Below are 16,865 nucleotides of genomic sequence, written 5' to 3' on the forward strand. Positions count from 1 at the left end.
CATATTGATGCATAATTAATATTATCCAAGTCCGAAGCCTTGGGAAATTTGTAATAAACTCAATAACAAAATTAAATTGTTTCCTCTTTCAGTGAAAAAAGAAACTATGATAAGAAATGTCCAATTTCTTTACATATTGAAAAAAATCAACGATCATGTAGTTGGTAATGCAGAAAAATAAATAATAATTTTGTATATCTCAGAGGGTCTTTCCTTTGTTCAACTTTTCATTGTGCCCATCATGGTGCTATATAATTCCTTAATTGTAAAGGAAGTGGAGGAATTTGAAGTAGGTGAATTTGCTTGTGTCATAGTTCAAAGAATAATAACCACCTTTGTTGCTGAACCTTGGTTTAGTTTTAATTTTGCTCGTGAATTATTTCTTGAGAATTTACACAGACAGTGAGTTTGTAGGTAGCTATTGTTGCTCACCATTTGCATTCCAGGCAGAATAATGAAAGTTCCATGTGCTTATTAGTATGTAATACCTCACAAGCTGCCGCAAGGGTGTGTAGTGATAGGTGTATGACATCTTCCTATTGTGTGTAAATCTTCACTTAAAAATAAATAAAACTTTGAGCATACGTAAACCTGAAAATGAAGTGAACTCTGCCCTTTCCTTTTAAACCAAAGTAATGGTTTTATACCATGGTTTTCATTTAACATTCTGTGACAAGAAAGTGAAGTAGAATAGTATATCTTGAAATGAGTTAAATAGCTATATAGTTCAGGTGTGAAAGATCATCCAGTACACAATCTCTCAGCACCCATGTATGTGGCATATCTTTACCTTTTGATTTTTATATGACTGAAACATAATCTCCTATTATAGGCTCTGCAAGAAATGGAGAAGAAGAATCATTCCAAAAGCAGCATAAGAAGAAGAAGTATAAAGATCGTCCAAAGGATGAGAAAGGGGAAACTTGGTGCAGTTCAGAAAGCAAAAGACGTGGAAAATTCTGGATTACTCAGGTAAGATCTATTTCGGATTATTTAAAATGAGTACATTTTGGTTCCTTTATTTATATGTCATCCCACAAATGGTCTGTCTGGTCACTCCACCAATGTTGCATTTTTACATCAGTGGCTCAATGAAAATTTACACCATTTTGTCACAATCCCTCTTTTTTTAATGCCATATTGGTGCTTGCTTGATACAAGCTTGGTAATCATGGCAATGTTAATGCACAAGAATAGCAATTTAAAGATTTTAAATGGATTCATAAGTCTTGACATCAGGTTGTGGAACATTATTTCTCTTGTGACAAATGTTTTTCTGAAAGTTATTTTTGACTTTTGAGTTTTTGATATTGTTTCCATGGCAACTCTGTTCCTAAACATATAGATGACTTAGTGTTCATCACTAAAACATTCTTCAAACTGAGCTTTGTGAAACCTACTGAAAGGTGAATTCTTGACTTAATTAACTTCTGATGTTTTAGGCCCAAAACTATTGATATACTAGAGGAATTTTCTTACAAACATGCAATCTCAATTAGTATTCAACTCTGGAAAACCATTGTATTTGGAGGAGCATATTGGAATAATTGTTGATAAGGGAAACCACAGCATTCAAGAATAGGATAATAGTAACATCAAAAGCTCCCCTTAAGTAATAATTTTATCAGAGCAAAGGTTAAATGGCAGTCAATAATATTTCCCAAGCCAGTTTGAACAAATGGGGCCTTTTGAGTACTTGCATAAATTATAAAATTGACAAAAAAAATTTTATGAAATACAATTCTAAAATGTCAAAAGTTAAAATTTTTTCTTTAGTCATTAATATTTGCTGGAGGTCTTTGAAAATTTCAAACATGAGGAAAATGACATAAAATTCAATCCATAGTATATCAAATTATGTGTATCAAATATATCATTTGTGATTGTGAATTATTTAGCCAAAATGTTTCCTTAAAATATTTAAATACTGGTTCTGCTATAAACACTTAATTTGGCATCTTATGATAACAAAGCAACCAGTTAAAGCACACTGTTGACTTCCTATGTAGCTAATGTCTCCACATCACACAAATAGAGTGCACAAATCAGCAGCAGTAAAATGTCACCAGCCTCCAATAATTTCCCCTTCTCTTCCTGTTGTCTGACAACCTCCCTCGGATCCTCCCCTGCTACTAAGGCACCCTAACACACTGGCACTCGCAAATAGTAGTTTCAAATGTGAACATATTATCATTCCCAATAGATTTCAAGTAGCTCTCCAGATTCACTGTGTACTAGTTCTTAAGATCAGTAGAAATATCAAGACCCATTGATATTTTTTCCAAAATAAATCAAGTAACAGTTAAAATTACAATTCATTTGTAATGATGTATAGGCACACCGTATTACAAAGATGTCAGTTTAGAATTCAAATGGTTGCCTCTATTTTAGTATCACACCTGGCACCTGGTATGTATTGTCCAATATGTACATTATTGTAGATTTTGGAAATTGTTGCCCATATGACCCCTTACTTGCAAAAATTTACAAAAATAAAAAGCTGGAGAGTAAGGCAATGAAAGTAGTAATTAGAAATTCATTGCAACAAATTCAAGTAATTAAATAAAAAGAATACTCTATGGAAAGTCTGTTAATATTGCTCTTCTGTAATAGTTTGGCCAATTATTTAGGTCACCGAGTATTTAAAAGGATTATCAATTTTAATACTTGTCATTTGTCAAATATTTCCAAGGAAATGAAATATTGAAATTATTACATGGATTTGCATGAAATAAACACTTAATATGGAAATAAAATCACTGTCACTTGGGCAGGGTAATGGAGTATGGTTGAATGTAATAAATTATGCCGATCCCTATAAGTTACTGTAAAAAGTCTTATTTCCTCGTGTAAATCTTTCACCTATGGTAGTAATAAATATAGTTATAGTTATACGTGTACCATCTGCCGTATGTGTGAGATAGAGTATCTTTGGGTGTTTCTCTTTCAGTTACGCCTACAATGTTTCTTTTATGAGAATCAAAATAGACAAATTATCATTTTAAGAGTTTCTAACGACATGACAGAGGTATGCGACCAGGCAAGATGATCTTTATTTAATGAATGATATTGCTACTATATTTGGTTTTTGTGTGTTCATTATTTATGACATTATACAATAGAAGGAAAAATAGCACTGAAGGAATACACGAATTAAATTATCTGTGAGGAAGAATTTGGTAGTGTTACTGCAGGTGAAACATTTCCAGAAGGTACACCAGTGCCCACCTTAGGGTTAAGAAAAATTTTAACCAAAATTTATTTTGAAACTTAGACGAAACATCAGCTATTTCAAGCTTGTGTAACTTAGAGTAATATTAAATTAGGCATTAGAGATGGCGGCTATTCTAGCAAAAGGTATGGGCATAAGTAATGAAAACCTTGGCAAGGTTTAAATATTCAAATTTTTAGCTTTGATGTTAGTACCTGACATGTAAGTAAGAATGTTGCTCCTAAAGCAGTTAAAATGGAATGTGTTTCAAAATGAATCAGTGCATAAACTGCCAGTTGTGAGCTCACTTTTTTGGTTCATTTCTGATGACTTTTGGGACAGTAAACAAAAATATTCACCAAAGCCCCCTAATCGAACAATATATTCAGTAAAAAGATCAGCATTAATTTAGACTGGAAATAATGCGGTTTATTTTCACTCTCGTTCTTTTGACACCATATCTTTCCTAAAGAACATAGTTTGCATCTTTACTCATTTCTCTCATCCAATGTTATAATTCTGGATGTGTTTTACTCCAAGTTGAAGATTAGTGACAGAAACAGTGGAAAACACTTGTAATTTTCCCCTTTTGATTCTTTAATACCAACCAGTTTCAGTGTACTACACCATTTTCAAATGGTTTAGTGCACCAAAACTAGTCTGTATTACAGGATCTAAAAAGTGGACAATTTCAAGTGTTTTTCTCTGTTTCTGTCAATATGGAACAATTCTACCAAATCTAGTCTAATTTCCATTATGCATTCGAAGATTCGTTGTAAGATTATTGTCTCAAATGATATGAGACAGTTTTCTGCAGATGTGAAGTGCATGTTGAAAACCCTTTATTATTATGAAAGACATGAACATGCTCCTAAGATTGTTTTTTTTTATTTATACACCCTGCAAGCCACTGCTGGGGTGTGTGGCAGGGGGTGAACATGCACCAGAATAATTTAACCTGAACATGACCATGCCGCGGTTGCACAATTTTATTATGATCCCCTATCGTCTGTGAAAAATACAACATCTTAAACCCATCTCTTCTACTCATAATATCTCTAATTTTATTAACATGATCTCTCCTACCATGGTATGTTGGGGGTAATAATACATTTTCAACATCACTGCTGAAGGGACCTCCTTCCAATTTATGCAAGAGCTTCAATCTGTAATTTAATCTTTGCTCCATGAGTGATTCCCAGCCTAGCTGTTCTAATATTTTGGATGCGCTACTAAGTTTACCATTACAACGTTTTACAAATCTGGCTCCTCTACGCTGCGTGGGATCCAATTCGGCAAAATAATCCAGCTTCGTGAGGATCTCATACACTTGCAGCATATTCCAAAGGAGACTTAACCAATGACAGATAACTTTTCTCTTTAACCTTTTCATCACATTTACCTAGTAGTCTTCTAATAAATCCTAATTTTTTGTTAGCTTATCCACATATTCCCAGTATGTGTTTCACCCAGGAGAGATCATGAGTGAGTGTAATGCCTAGGTATTTTTAATTCAGGCTACACATTCCATTTTGGTGTTCCCAATGCAGTAGGCATTCAGGGAAAATTTCTCTTTTTCCAAAAATTTATGAATGTGCACTTTTTTTAAGTTAAGTTCTAATTGCCAATTGTCGCACCAGCATTGTATAGCATTAAGGTCATCTGACATCTGCTTTGTCCTCAGGATCATGGATATCACAGCAAACCACTGCATCATCAGCAAATAAACATATCTTACTAGTGACTACAGTGTCAATATTTTTAAAGTAAAGTAGAAATAATATGCATCTGATAACACTTCCCTGAGGAACACCGGAAGTAACTTCTACTGCATTTGAGCAAACTCCCATCTATCACTGCTCTTTGTAATCAGCCATTCAAAATGTCTTTTATCCAACCCCTTCTATTTACATCTATGCCATATGCTTCTAGCTCTGCGAGTAGTTTACTATGCGCTACTTTGTCGAAGGCTTTCTTAAAATCTAAAAAAACCGCATCCACTGGCACATTGCTCTCTCCCAAAATAAGAATATCATGAAGAAAATGCGCAAGTTGTGTCTTGCAGGATCTACCTTTTTGGAAACCATGCTGATTTTTCATTAATAATTCCTGATTATTGAGGTGTCTAACTGAAATTACTTGTAAGTTAGCAACTATATGCTCCATAACCTTGCACAAAATGGATGTCAGGGAAATAGGTCTGTAATTACTTGGTTCCTCCTTGTCTCCGTTTTTAAATACTGGTGTTATTTTACATGTTTCCCAATCTCTGGGAACCTTGTGATCTACCAGCATTTATTAAATATTATTTCTAGATAAGGTGCAATTTCCGAAGATAGATCCTCAAATATGCGAGTGGATGTTTCATCGGGCCTGGAGGATTTTTTAGGCTTGATATTTTTCAGTTAACATTCTATTCCATTATATGAGATTTCAATTTGGGCATCAGTTGACCGTCAAAGATTTGGTAAGCTATCAGAGAGGTATGCTGTGAAATATTGGTGAAGATTTGAAAAAAGGAATTTAACAAGTCAGCCTTTTCCAACCTGCTGGTTACTCTTTCGCCTGTATCATTTTTGAGTGAATAACAGTTGACTTATTTCTCTGAACTTCTCTGACATACGAGGGCGGTTCAATAAGTACCCGTGTTAGAAATGAAGAAACCATTTTTCAAAAACTTTTTTTTTCAATATAGTCCTCTTTTAGAAAGATACACTTCTCCCAACGTTCCGGCCATTTGTTTAACCCCTCCAAAAATAGGATTTGTCAAACTCTCCAAAATACGCCTCTGTCTCGGCGATAACTTCCTTGTTTTAGCTACTTTTTTTCCCGAGAGCCATTTCTTCATGTTAGGGAATAAGAAAAAGTCGTAGGGAGCCAGATCAGGTGAACACGGGGGATGCGGCAGCAATTCATAACATAGTTCATGCAGTTTTCGAAGTTGACAGCCGGATCAGCTTGTTGTCCTCCGTGAGCAATTGCGGCACCCATCGGGCCAACAATTTTTTCATCGCCAACTTATAATGTAAAATATTAATTGCCGTTCCGGTCGACACACCCATGGCCTCTGCTACTTCACGCACTTTCGTTCGTCGATCAGCGAGAATCATGGCATGGACTTCTTGAATGATTTCCTTGGTAACCTCATCTGCTGGGCGTTCTGGTCGCTCCTCATCAAAAACAGATGTTCGCCCACGTTTAAATTCATTGAACCAATATCCAACAGCGGTCATAGATGGCAAAGTGTCCCCATAAACAGCATCCAACTTTGCTTTTATCTCCTCGCATTTCTTCCCATCCAAAAACAAATAGCAAATTACCGAACGATACTACTCTTTTTCCATGTTAGCGAAAATCACAAAACACGTCTTACTCAAATGGCTGCCAAATCCAAACTAACCGTTAAATCAGTCTAAAATTTGTTTCACCGTCTTTTGATAGATGGCAGCACACGATGATAACATAAACTTCCCTCAGGAACGCCCTTTGTCGTCAAACATGGGTACTTATTGAACTGCCCTCGTATGACCAATATGCTTTTGGATTCTCTTTCAAATTTTCTGCCAACCTTTTCCTTTTGAATTCGCTAAACGCTTTCCAAAATTCATTCTTGGCACTCGCCCTGGATATCTTATAATCATAAGTGATCTCATTCTTTTTGTTGCTAGAGAACTTATCCCTAATATTTTTCATCTTAGAGTGACATAGCGTTTGATGTCCTAATGCCTTTCTCACAGCTGCGTCGTACCATCTAGGTTCAATGTTATCCTTTATAAATTTACTGGGAATGAAATTGTTAACTGCTGAGTAAGTGATTCCACGTATTCTAAGTATTTCAGTGATTACAATCTTTCTTAAAACTAGCTAATTAATTTTGTAGCATGCCCTTTAGGCCATTATAGTCTTCTTCTTTAAACAGGTGAAGTTTCTTTTAGGCTTCTTATTTCGGACCCCATGTAGCCAAAACTTAGCATTTTTTACCCTGTGGTCACTAATTCCTTTCACAGTTTCTATAGTTAAGACTTTTTTGGGAATATTCATTGCTAAAAAATCAAGAATATTTTCTTCCTTGTTTGGTGAAGTTAAAAAGAAGTTTAGAGAGAGAGAGCGTGCCAAATGGGTTGGTTGAAGACATTTTTCTGATAAAAACAAGAACTATTTGTTTTTTTTCTTACATCTTGATATAGCTATGAATTCTAACATGTGATAACATTTGCTACTTCATTTATAAGTGTCTGTAGTATTTCTTTCCTCTCGTAGTTTATATTCGTTTGATTCTTGCTCAATATACTAAAATATTTATTGTGTGCCGTAGGAGTTTTCCTCTTTGTTTGCATGATCTTGCTGCTAATGGTGATGGTTTTTTTCCACTAATTTGATGGGCAATATTTTTTATTGCATCATATGACAGTTTTTTTTAGAACCGATCAGTATCATATGCATTAGCCTTAATGGTAATGAACATGCCTGGTGTTCAAGGACTCCCTTCCACACAGTAGGCACCTTGCAGGGTATTATGTAAATGTGGAATACTGAAAAACCAATCATAAAATATTAAAAGTAAGTTTTAAAATAATAATATATACACAGAATTATGGCATATACTCCTAATATTCTTTCCGAAAGGAAGTTACGTATGAATGGATTAGAATGAATAAATTTTAGGTCAGACAAGACGTCTTTTTCATTCAATTTACAAATTTCACTCATACACAAGGCAATGCAACTTCTTAAAGCACTCTTAGACAGATAATAACTGTTTACATGAATTAACATTGCTAACAAGTTAATTTTACTTATGGGAATCATTTGAATTCTGAGTTTTAAAATGTTGGTAAAACTTCATGCAACGGGCATCATTTAAAAGAATGAACTTTAATGAACTGATGTGTACACAATTGGAAACTTGCTGCAATATTAGGTTTATCTGGTGGCCTTTTCTTGATATATCACTTAACCTTTTGAAACTCATTATTTGCCAGCCTCATGGATATGATGTGCACTATATACAGTTCATATGGTTCGAACAAATGCTCGTCTCTCTTCCCAGGAGTATACCGGTAGCTTAGGAGTAACTCTTAATGAATTAGATGCATAAGAATCTTAGTGTCTCAGTTCTAGGTGGGGTTTTTAATCTGAGTGCACCTGTGACAGTGGAAATTATATATAGTTTGAATCAAAATTGAGGAAAATATGCATCAGAATTTTCTGAAACTTAATGTGTCAAAGGAATTACAGTAAATTGTTTATTGTGCGGTAACACATCTTTCTGGTGTTCTGGGCGGTGCTGTTGAATCTTCCTTCTCGAATTCATTTGTTGCATCCTAAATTACTTCTCTAAATGTAATACGTAGGCATGTGGTATCCATATGCTAGTCCTGTGGCTTTAATATGCTTCCAGCAGGGGTTGGTGGTTATGATAAGCATGAAGAGATGAGGCAGTGGAGGGAAAGTAGCAGTGGGCTTTAAGTTCAACCTGCAATGGAGAAACTCTTTTGATCCCCGAAGGAATTGATGCCTTTAATACACTGAATGGGTATGCAAAATCGAATAGCCTTTCCATTCCCACACTTGCCTACTGTAATTTCAAACTAGCAAACAGGTATGAGCACTTGCTGTGGGGTACACAAAATGTGGAGGCTGTTCACATGCGCTCCCAGACTGATTTCTTTATGGACAATTTGTTTTACGTTTTTTGTTCATTAAAAATTGTTTAGGAAGCCGCATTGAAACAGTCATTATTTTCAACTTCCCATCTATCCACTTTTACTGGATTTTACGACAAAGAAATGGAAATTAAAAATAGAAACACATCGAATGTTTCGAATTTGAGAAAATGGTCGAAATTGAATAGGTTTATTTTGATTGTCCAATCAAATTGTGTCGATTGTGGCTATCATTGCAGGGAGGAAATTTGGAAAATAATAATTGATGTATTGAAAAATTTGACTACTATTTACTTAACCACATAATGATAATTCCATAATAAGAGAGACAAAGACTGTTACAATTTTCCACTCAATGAAGATTTATTCCCGACCAGTTTCGATGCGGTACATCATTTTCAAGTGAAGCTCTCACTGTACAGAGTCCAATATATATATTAAATATAGGAGGTGGGGAAGTCGGGGTGTCTCCATGTGCCGGGAGGGGTTAGGTGAGTGTGAAAAACCAAAGCTCTGGAGATGGAAGAAAAAAACTGGTAAAAGTGGGGGTGAAGGTTGAGGGTTTGTTGAGGAAGAAGGAAAGACAAAGGAAAACAAAGGGTCTGGTTAGTTGCGATGAGATGGTCTTTTCCTCTTATATGAATTCCTTATGGCATCTGTCTCCTCACTGTTTATGAAAGGAGGATGGTGTAAACTTGGGCCCATTGGCTTGGGGAAGCTTGGGCCCATTGGCTGATCGGTCTCTTTTATTGGGGATCATCCGGGTGCCGAGTCTATTCACTCCGCAGTTTTAGTTAGTGGGAGGTTGGTTTCCTTCTGCGTCGGCTCGAGACTAAGCCGCTGTGTGAATGGCTGGTTTTAATAAATATGTATTGTTGTTGTTTGAATTGGTGTAGTAATTGTGCATAGTGGTGTTCTTCTATGAGAGTAAAAATATTTCTCTATATCATGATCTAAGATAGGTGTACATCACACTTGCATTGGTAAGAATTGTAAGTGGAGGAGGGCCGCGTAATATCGTGTGTAAGCACCACCTTAGAAAGTGGTATGATTTTCCATCATTTTCAGTTACTCTGCTACCACGATACTTTTCTATCATTTGCAACAAATGATGACACTGAAGGGTTTTAGCTCAGAAATAGATTGATTGTTCAATTAACAGAAATAGTTGTATGCAGAATTAGTGCATGCAGAGTCTCTATTGGTATTGATGGCTCTTAAATACTGGAGTGAGTCAATAGCAACACTTGCTCAGCATACAAAAATCTTCCCATCGATGTGGCTGAGGATGCCAAAACCTTTAAGAGCCCTGGCTGGCGGGAGAAATTATAACGTGTTAATGATGCATCAGAAACTGACTAAAACATTCTAATAATGTATCAGAAACATATTGGCTGCTGATTCAGCATCCAACCACAATGGGGAAATTGAAGTTGTATTGCCTTTGTGTAAAAGTTATTTGGACAATGATGGCATTTATTTATGGAAGAGTAATAAGCTATTTTATTCTGCTCATGATGTGTTATTTTTCACCATTAATATTACTTTCAAATTCATGTCATTTAATAGTTTCAGTTTGCCAATGTACATCAAAATATGCCACATTTAACTGAATTAAAATTCTGATGCTGAAAAGAGGTTGGAATAGGATCAAGTGAGTTATATTTAACTGGCTCGGTTTATGAAGATACTTGGTATATCCTCTTTTTTCAAGTTCCATTGAATCTCCTCCCTGCTCATATCTTTACATGTCTCATAGCATACTCTTTTCTTGAGAGGAGTCTTCTGACCTTGTTATGGATAGATTTCCAGTTCGTATTTGTATCATTAAATTTCTAACAACTATATTAATATATCATTTATATAGTCGACATCTATTGGGCAACCATGGACAAAACGGTGGTGCCAGAACTGGGATGGATCAATTCATTGGTTGAAAGGCTTATTTCTGATAAAATTCATTAAGAAAAGTTTTTATGAATCTGATAGTATTAAAAGCTAATCAAGATCAAGAAATATGAATACAATGACTAACATAAAGGCCTACTGCTGTTTTCTCCTGTTCACTGGGCTTTTATTTCTGTCATAATATGTTTACAAGCAGTTATAAGGCAACGGCTTGAGACATCATTAGTAAAATAGTCAATGCCTACAGGTATGTATGAACAACTGTATATGCTCTTCTGTTTAGATTGAGAGCAGCATCATGTCGTGACTTAACCATGATGATTTTTTCTGGCCCTGGGACAGATTCATGAGTTTGCTTGTGATCGGAAACGAGCCCCTTCTTTGTGTATTTAGGGAGAGAGAAGTGTATTCAGCTCTTTACTTATGAATCAAATAGACGCAGTAATGAACTAGTTCATGTAAAACAATTAGTTTGAATTAATTTTTAGTAAACTACTTAGTCTATGTAAGAAAGTGTGTCATTCATGAATGAGTCATGAATAATGATAAATTTTTCCATATGGACCATGGGGCTTACCATCATATGTCTTATATACAAGGTGTGTCCAAAAACTATCCGACCTGTGTTCATATCTTCGCACCAGAGCGCTCGTGCTGCCTATGCAGGGTATGAGTGTAACCAGTGGTCCCTCACGAACTCCCTGAATGCCGGAGTTACCAGCCGGATGCCTTGAATTGCACGCAGCTTGTGTTTGTCTTCAAAGTGTGTTTTCCGTTCGTCACATTAGTTTACTGTTGAAAATGACAGAAAGAACAGATCAACAGATTTGCATTAAGTTTTGCTTCAATCTCGGCAAGACTTGTATAGAGACTATTGAAATGATACAGAAGGACTTTGGGGACGAAAGCATGGGCATAACACAGGTAAAGGAGTGGTATAGACGGTTTAAAAATTGCCGCATTTCTGTTGATTGTTACCTTCGATCTGGCCGACCTTCGCTGATAACAACACCGGAAAACATCGAGCGTGTGCCAGTTGCAATTGAAGGTGATTGTCGATTGACTGTTCATGAACTAGAGAATGATCTCAGAATACCAAAAACTACTGTATGGAAAATTTTGAATGAGAATCTGGGAATGAATTGCGTGTTTGCGAATTTCATTCTGAAATTGCTCATGACCGAGCAGAAAGAACTTCGATCAGAAATCGCTCTGTACAACTTGGAAATGGTCAGTTGTGATGAAAATGGCCTTAAGAAGGTTATTACTGGTGATGAATCATGGGTTTATGTTACAATCCTGAAACTAAACAATAATCTTCACAGTGGAAGCATCCAGACGTGCCACGGTCGAAAAAACACGTCAAAGTCGGAGCCATGTTTAGTCAATGCTTTTTTTTGTGAGGGGGTTATGCACTACAAATTTGTCACAAAATGTCAGACAATCATTCAGATCATCACAAAGAATATTACGTTGAAGTTCTGAAAAGATTGCGTGATGCCATGAGAAGAAAATGACCGCGTCTCTGGTTTAGCAGTGACTTGCTTCTTCACCACGATAACACACCAGTGTGTTCATCAAACTTTGTGCAGCAATATTTGGCAAAACATTAGATTGTACGACTTCGCCAGCCTCCGTACAGTCCCGACATAGCTCCCTGCAAAATTGGATGTTCCCAAAATTGAAAATGGCACTCAAAGGAAAGCGGTTCAATGACAGAGTAATGCAATGCACAAGCAAAAGGCCTGTCCAAAATCTATGTTCGAGGACTGCTTTAAGATGTGGAAGCACTGCTGAGAGCATGTGATTCAATCAAATGGGGTCTACTTCGAAAGATGCCACAGCGCGGATGACGAAGAATAGCACCAATGTGGAGATATGAACGCAGGTCAGATAGCTTTCGGGCACACCTCGTACTTACCTTCTTCAGGCTTCATTTTGTGGAATTGTTTGATATCCATATTAAATGAGTTTGTAATTTTCCGCAGACTTTATTTTGAGGTACAATGCATTTCACCAACTTACGCCAAAATCAGTTAAAAGTTAAATTCATATAAGTTAAATTCATATGCACGTCAAGCTGGGAGGAATTTCAAGATACAAGCCAAAGAATACACCAGGTGTCATAGAAATCAAAACCCATATTCCCTCTATGCAAAACACCTCATAGGTTGTAAACGCAATAGGAATTTTGTCCCAGAAATACTGCATATCCTCTCGAAAGGATTAAAAGTGGATGCTCTCGAGCTAATCGAAATTCGAAGGCACTTGGCAGACCCCAGGGCAATACTTAGTCAGAAGCAGTCATACCCTCATTCCTCCGCTCCCCTTTCAGAGAAATCGACCTTAAGGGAAAACAAATCCAGCAGTTCAACATACCTGGTCACCCTTCCCATGCCCCGGACTACACCCAATGCCACGTCACAACCAAGGTACCATCACCTTTTCTTTCCCTTGCCCAAAAAACTCCGACCCCCACCTTCAACTTTCCACCCTCCCTCCCCCTCGTACATAGCAGCCCCCCCTCTTCTCTGTCCTAAGGGTATATTCAACTGCTGCATGTGAACCAAACTTGTATCTGATGATGCCACAAGTCGTTGACCCTAAAAATAAAATCTTTGGAAAATTACAATCTCATTTAATATGGATAAATGGACTATATTTGCGGTTCAAAAAGAACAAAAAAATGAAAGTCACTAGCTGATCAAGAGCAGTTTCATCTAAGAACTTGACAGTTGTTATTCATATAAGGAGTGAGTTTAGAAGAATGATCGAGAGCATGGAAAATGTGTGAGATAAGAGCCATATGAACTTGGGAAAGTATTATGTGTTACAGCACCAGTAAAAAGTGTTTTGATGGCAAAAAAATTTGCTGAAATAGGTGTCTATTGCTTAACCAAATGCCTGTTGTTTGTCCTCTTGTTAGCCAGCAGTTGGAGTAAATTTGTACATGTTAACACAAGTTGTCCAGATTATGCACGAGTATGATTTTTGATGAGACATTCACATAGGTGCCGAAAGCATTAATCGCCATGATTACCAAAATTAAAAAAATAGCTGGTCGTGATACTTAAATATTTTTTGGTAAAGAAAAATAACAGTAATTGAAATGTTCTACATCTGAATTCTTAATGATATTATAAAACTGTTCATCTGCCATTTCAACAAAATTATTTTATTTTAAGTAAGTCAGCAGTTTAACAAATGTTTACAATTATTATTTTTACTTACGTTTTGACTTCCTAATTTTCTTTTGTATTTCCTGAATAATCCATTTTTCCCTGTGATATATGGAAGTGCAACTCATATTAGACTCATTATCCTTCTTCAATCATATGTAGTCTGCTTTTACATTAAAAAATGTAGCACCAAACTGGAATAGTCTCTTTACCATACATATAGAATGTACTTGAAAATTATGATGGCTAAAGAAATTCCTTGGTAGCTTTATTGATACAGTTGTCTTGGTAGGATAATTGATTTAAGCGCTCAGCCTGAAATTGAGGGATCTGGGTTTAAGTCCCAAGTTAAGGTTAATGATTTTTACCCAGTGAAATTTCTGATTTATTTCTGTTGGAAAATAAAATTATTCATTTTTAGAATTAAATAATTATTAGTTTTATCATGTACAGTGGAATATTGTACAATGAGCATAATTCATTCCGCGACCTTTCTCATAAAACAAAACACTTTTTTTGTGAAACAAATATTTGAATATAAATTAATGTAAATTATGATAATGCATTCCATGCTAAGAAAAAAATTATGTTAGAGGTTTATTTAATGAAAATTATGTATGCATTGTTAAAGATCATGGATCCTGTACATCTTTTCTTCTATCGTGGCATGAAGTGACCAGGAGTGCAAACTGAATTTCTTTTAAAAAAATCAAATTAAATATTTTATTATTGATGATACATACCCAATTCCTTTTTACTAGAAAGATATCCAGAGACATTAATTTTTGCCATTGCTTCAAGTTTTATAAAAATGCAAATCAGCATTGTCATTAAATAAATTTTTGGTGTGCATAGCCACTGTCTTAAAAGGGTGATGCTTTGTAGGCATGGTATGGCGCAACAAGTCCCCATGACCTCCACATCACATTTAGCCAGTTCTTCTGGAGTTTGCACTCCATTGAAGGTTCATCAAGATCCTGAATGGTAAACAAGAAAGTGTTTCATTATTAAATTGCTTCTTGCATTTGTGCTACATGGCAGTGTGAGATGGTCTTTCATTAGGTTGTGGCCAGATAATGCATTCTCCCCCACTGTTCTCCTCCAGTGTACAAATATAGGTTCTCTCAGGCATCTTCTCCCAGAAGAGACCCATCTAGTCACAATCTGAAACCTTTCACGGCAGGTAACCGTCATCTAGAAGCTTCTTGAGGTCAGATAAACCTCTGCTGCATTTGAGTCAGAGCTTGCTATTTCACCAAGCCTCAAAATGCTGTGGTTGCTGGATCTTCTTATAAACCTCTCAAACGCAGCACAGCTCCCTCAAACACTTCTTTGACCATTGATATTCATGGTATCTTCGGAACAAGTACATCAAAAATTACTTTCGCTTTCTCAAAAAATGAGGGTCGCGGTAGTTCAGGGGGTAGAGCATTGGACTATTGACTGGAGGGTCCCAGGTTCGATTCCTGGGCAAGTCTTTGGGCACTTGCAGCTCCACCCAAGCTATGTGATTTTTCAGTTACCAGTTCTTCCTGAGAAACCATAACCGGCACAGGGAAAGGAACTGGCCCCTCTACCCTGGTGTGTGAATTTCACACACCATCGGGCTTAGTACTTAATGAACTGCCATCTCCTACCAAACTGATCTTCGGGTTGATTGCTGTGTTTATGGTTTTTTTTTCTCAAAAATGGTACTCTATATAATACTGTCACATTTCAATTGCTTTTCATTAATCCATAAAAGAACAAACCTTGGCTAAAGTATCTGTATGTAAATATCCTTATGTCGCATTTATGTATAAACATCAGTTTAAGGTGAATACTTGTGTGTGAGCATCTAATGATAATGCTGTCAGTTTGAATGTCATAAAGTCGACTACTTAATTTTATTAAATTGCATTTGAAATATGAACAATAATACTTTAGTTGTGTCCGGCATAACTTTATTGAATTTGCATGGCATATTGAAATGAAGTTATTGACTGTAATTCCACACAAAGTATGTGGAATTACAAAGTCGATAATTTCATTTAAATATGAACAATAATGTTGGAAGCCATAGATAATAATTGTACAATTATTTGTGAGGTGGAAGAAATGTGCATTAGTTTGTTTATTATGTGCTCCTTTTCCCAGTTCATTTGTTTTTAGTATATTTTTCTTTTAGCATACGTATTGGTTACTTATAATTTTTGTTATTAATAATAATCTTTAATTGATAACAATAAATGTGTAATATTTCATTTAACATTTCTTATTCCTTTTGGCTTCAAACACAAACTCATAAAGTGGATATGAAATACAATGTAGTCGTATATGCATTGTAGGAAAAGATGCCCCCTTCCTGCAAAGCTAGGGTCTTGGCTGGAAGTACCAAGTTAGGATGAATTTTAAGTTAAAATTTATTTATCTTATGCATAAGATAAATTACATTGTAGAAGTAAAATATTATAGTCATATAAATATATGTATATATACACACATACATGTATATATCCTTGCAAATCCTGAGTGTGTGCACGAATGTGATTCTTGAGAGTGACTGTTATTCCTTAACACACCCAAGTGATCAAGTGGTTGTAACTTTGTTTTATTTTTTATTAATTTTGCCTGTTTGTGTGTGATTGAGGTATACGTGGGTCACTTTCCGAAACACACCCAAGTGACCTAGTGTGTGTTCCCTATCTTTCCCTGTACTTTTAACTTTGTTTTACCTCCTTCCCTTAACAAACCTAGTGCCAATCAAGTTTACTTTCCTGGCTATCTCATTTTCATGTATATATCCAATTACTCATTATAGAATACCTCATTTTTCAGCCAACAATAAATTATAATAGCCATTAAAGGAAGTTTCATAAGAGGGTGTTATTATTTGTTGTTTTTGGCCATTTTTTGTCCCAT

The 16,865-nt window shown here is 35.8% G+C and overlaps 1 protein-coding gene across 1 annotated transcript in view; it reads left to right on the forward strand.

The window, feature by feature from the left end:
* LOC139694639 (uncharacterized) overlaps positions 1–16,865 on the forward strand; it is a 66,120-nt gene that overhangs the window by 12,098 nt on the left and 37,157 nt on the right. The window contains exon 2 of the mRNA XM_071593126.1: positions 833–972. Coding sequence (XP_071449227.1) covers positions 833–972 — 140 coding nt within the window. The remainder of the gene's footprint in view (positions 1–832; positions 973–16,865) is intronic.

The sequence above is a fragment of the Hetaerina americana genome, unplaced genomic scaffold, assembly GCF_022747635.1.
Source record: "Hetaerina americana unplaced genomic scaffold, ioHetAmer1.1.p SCAF_51, whole genome shotgun sequence".
NCBI lineage: Eukaryota > Metazoa > Arthropoda > Insecta > Odonata > Calopterygidae > Hetaerina > Hetaerina americana.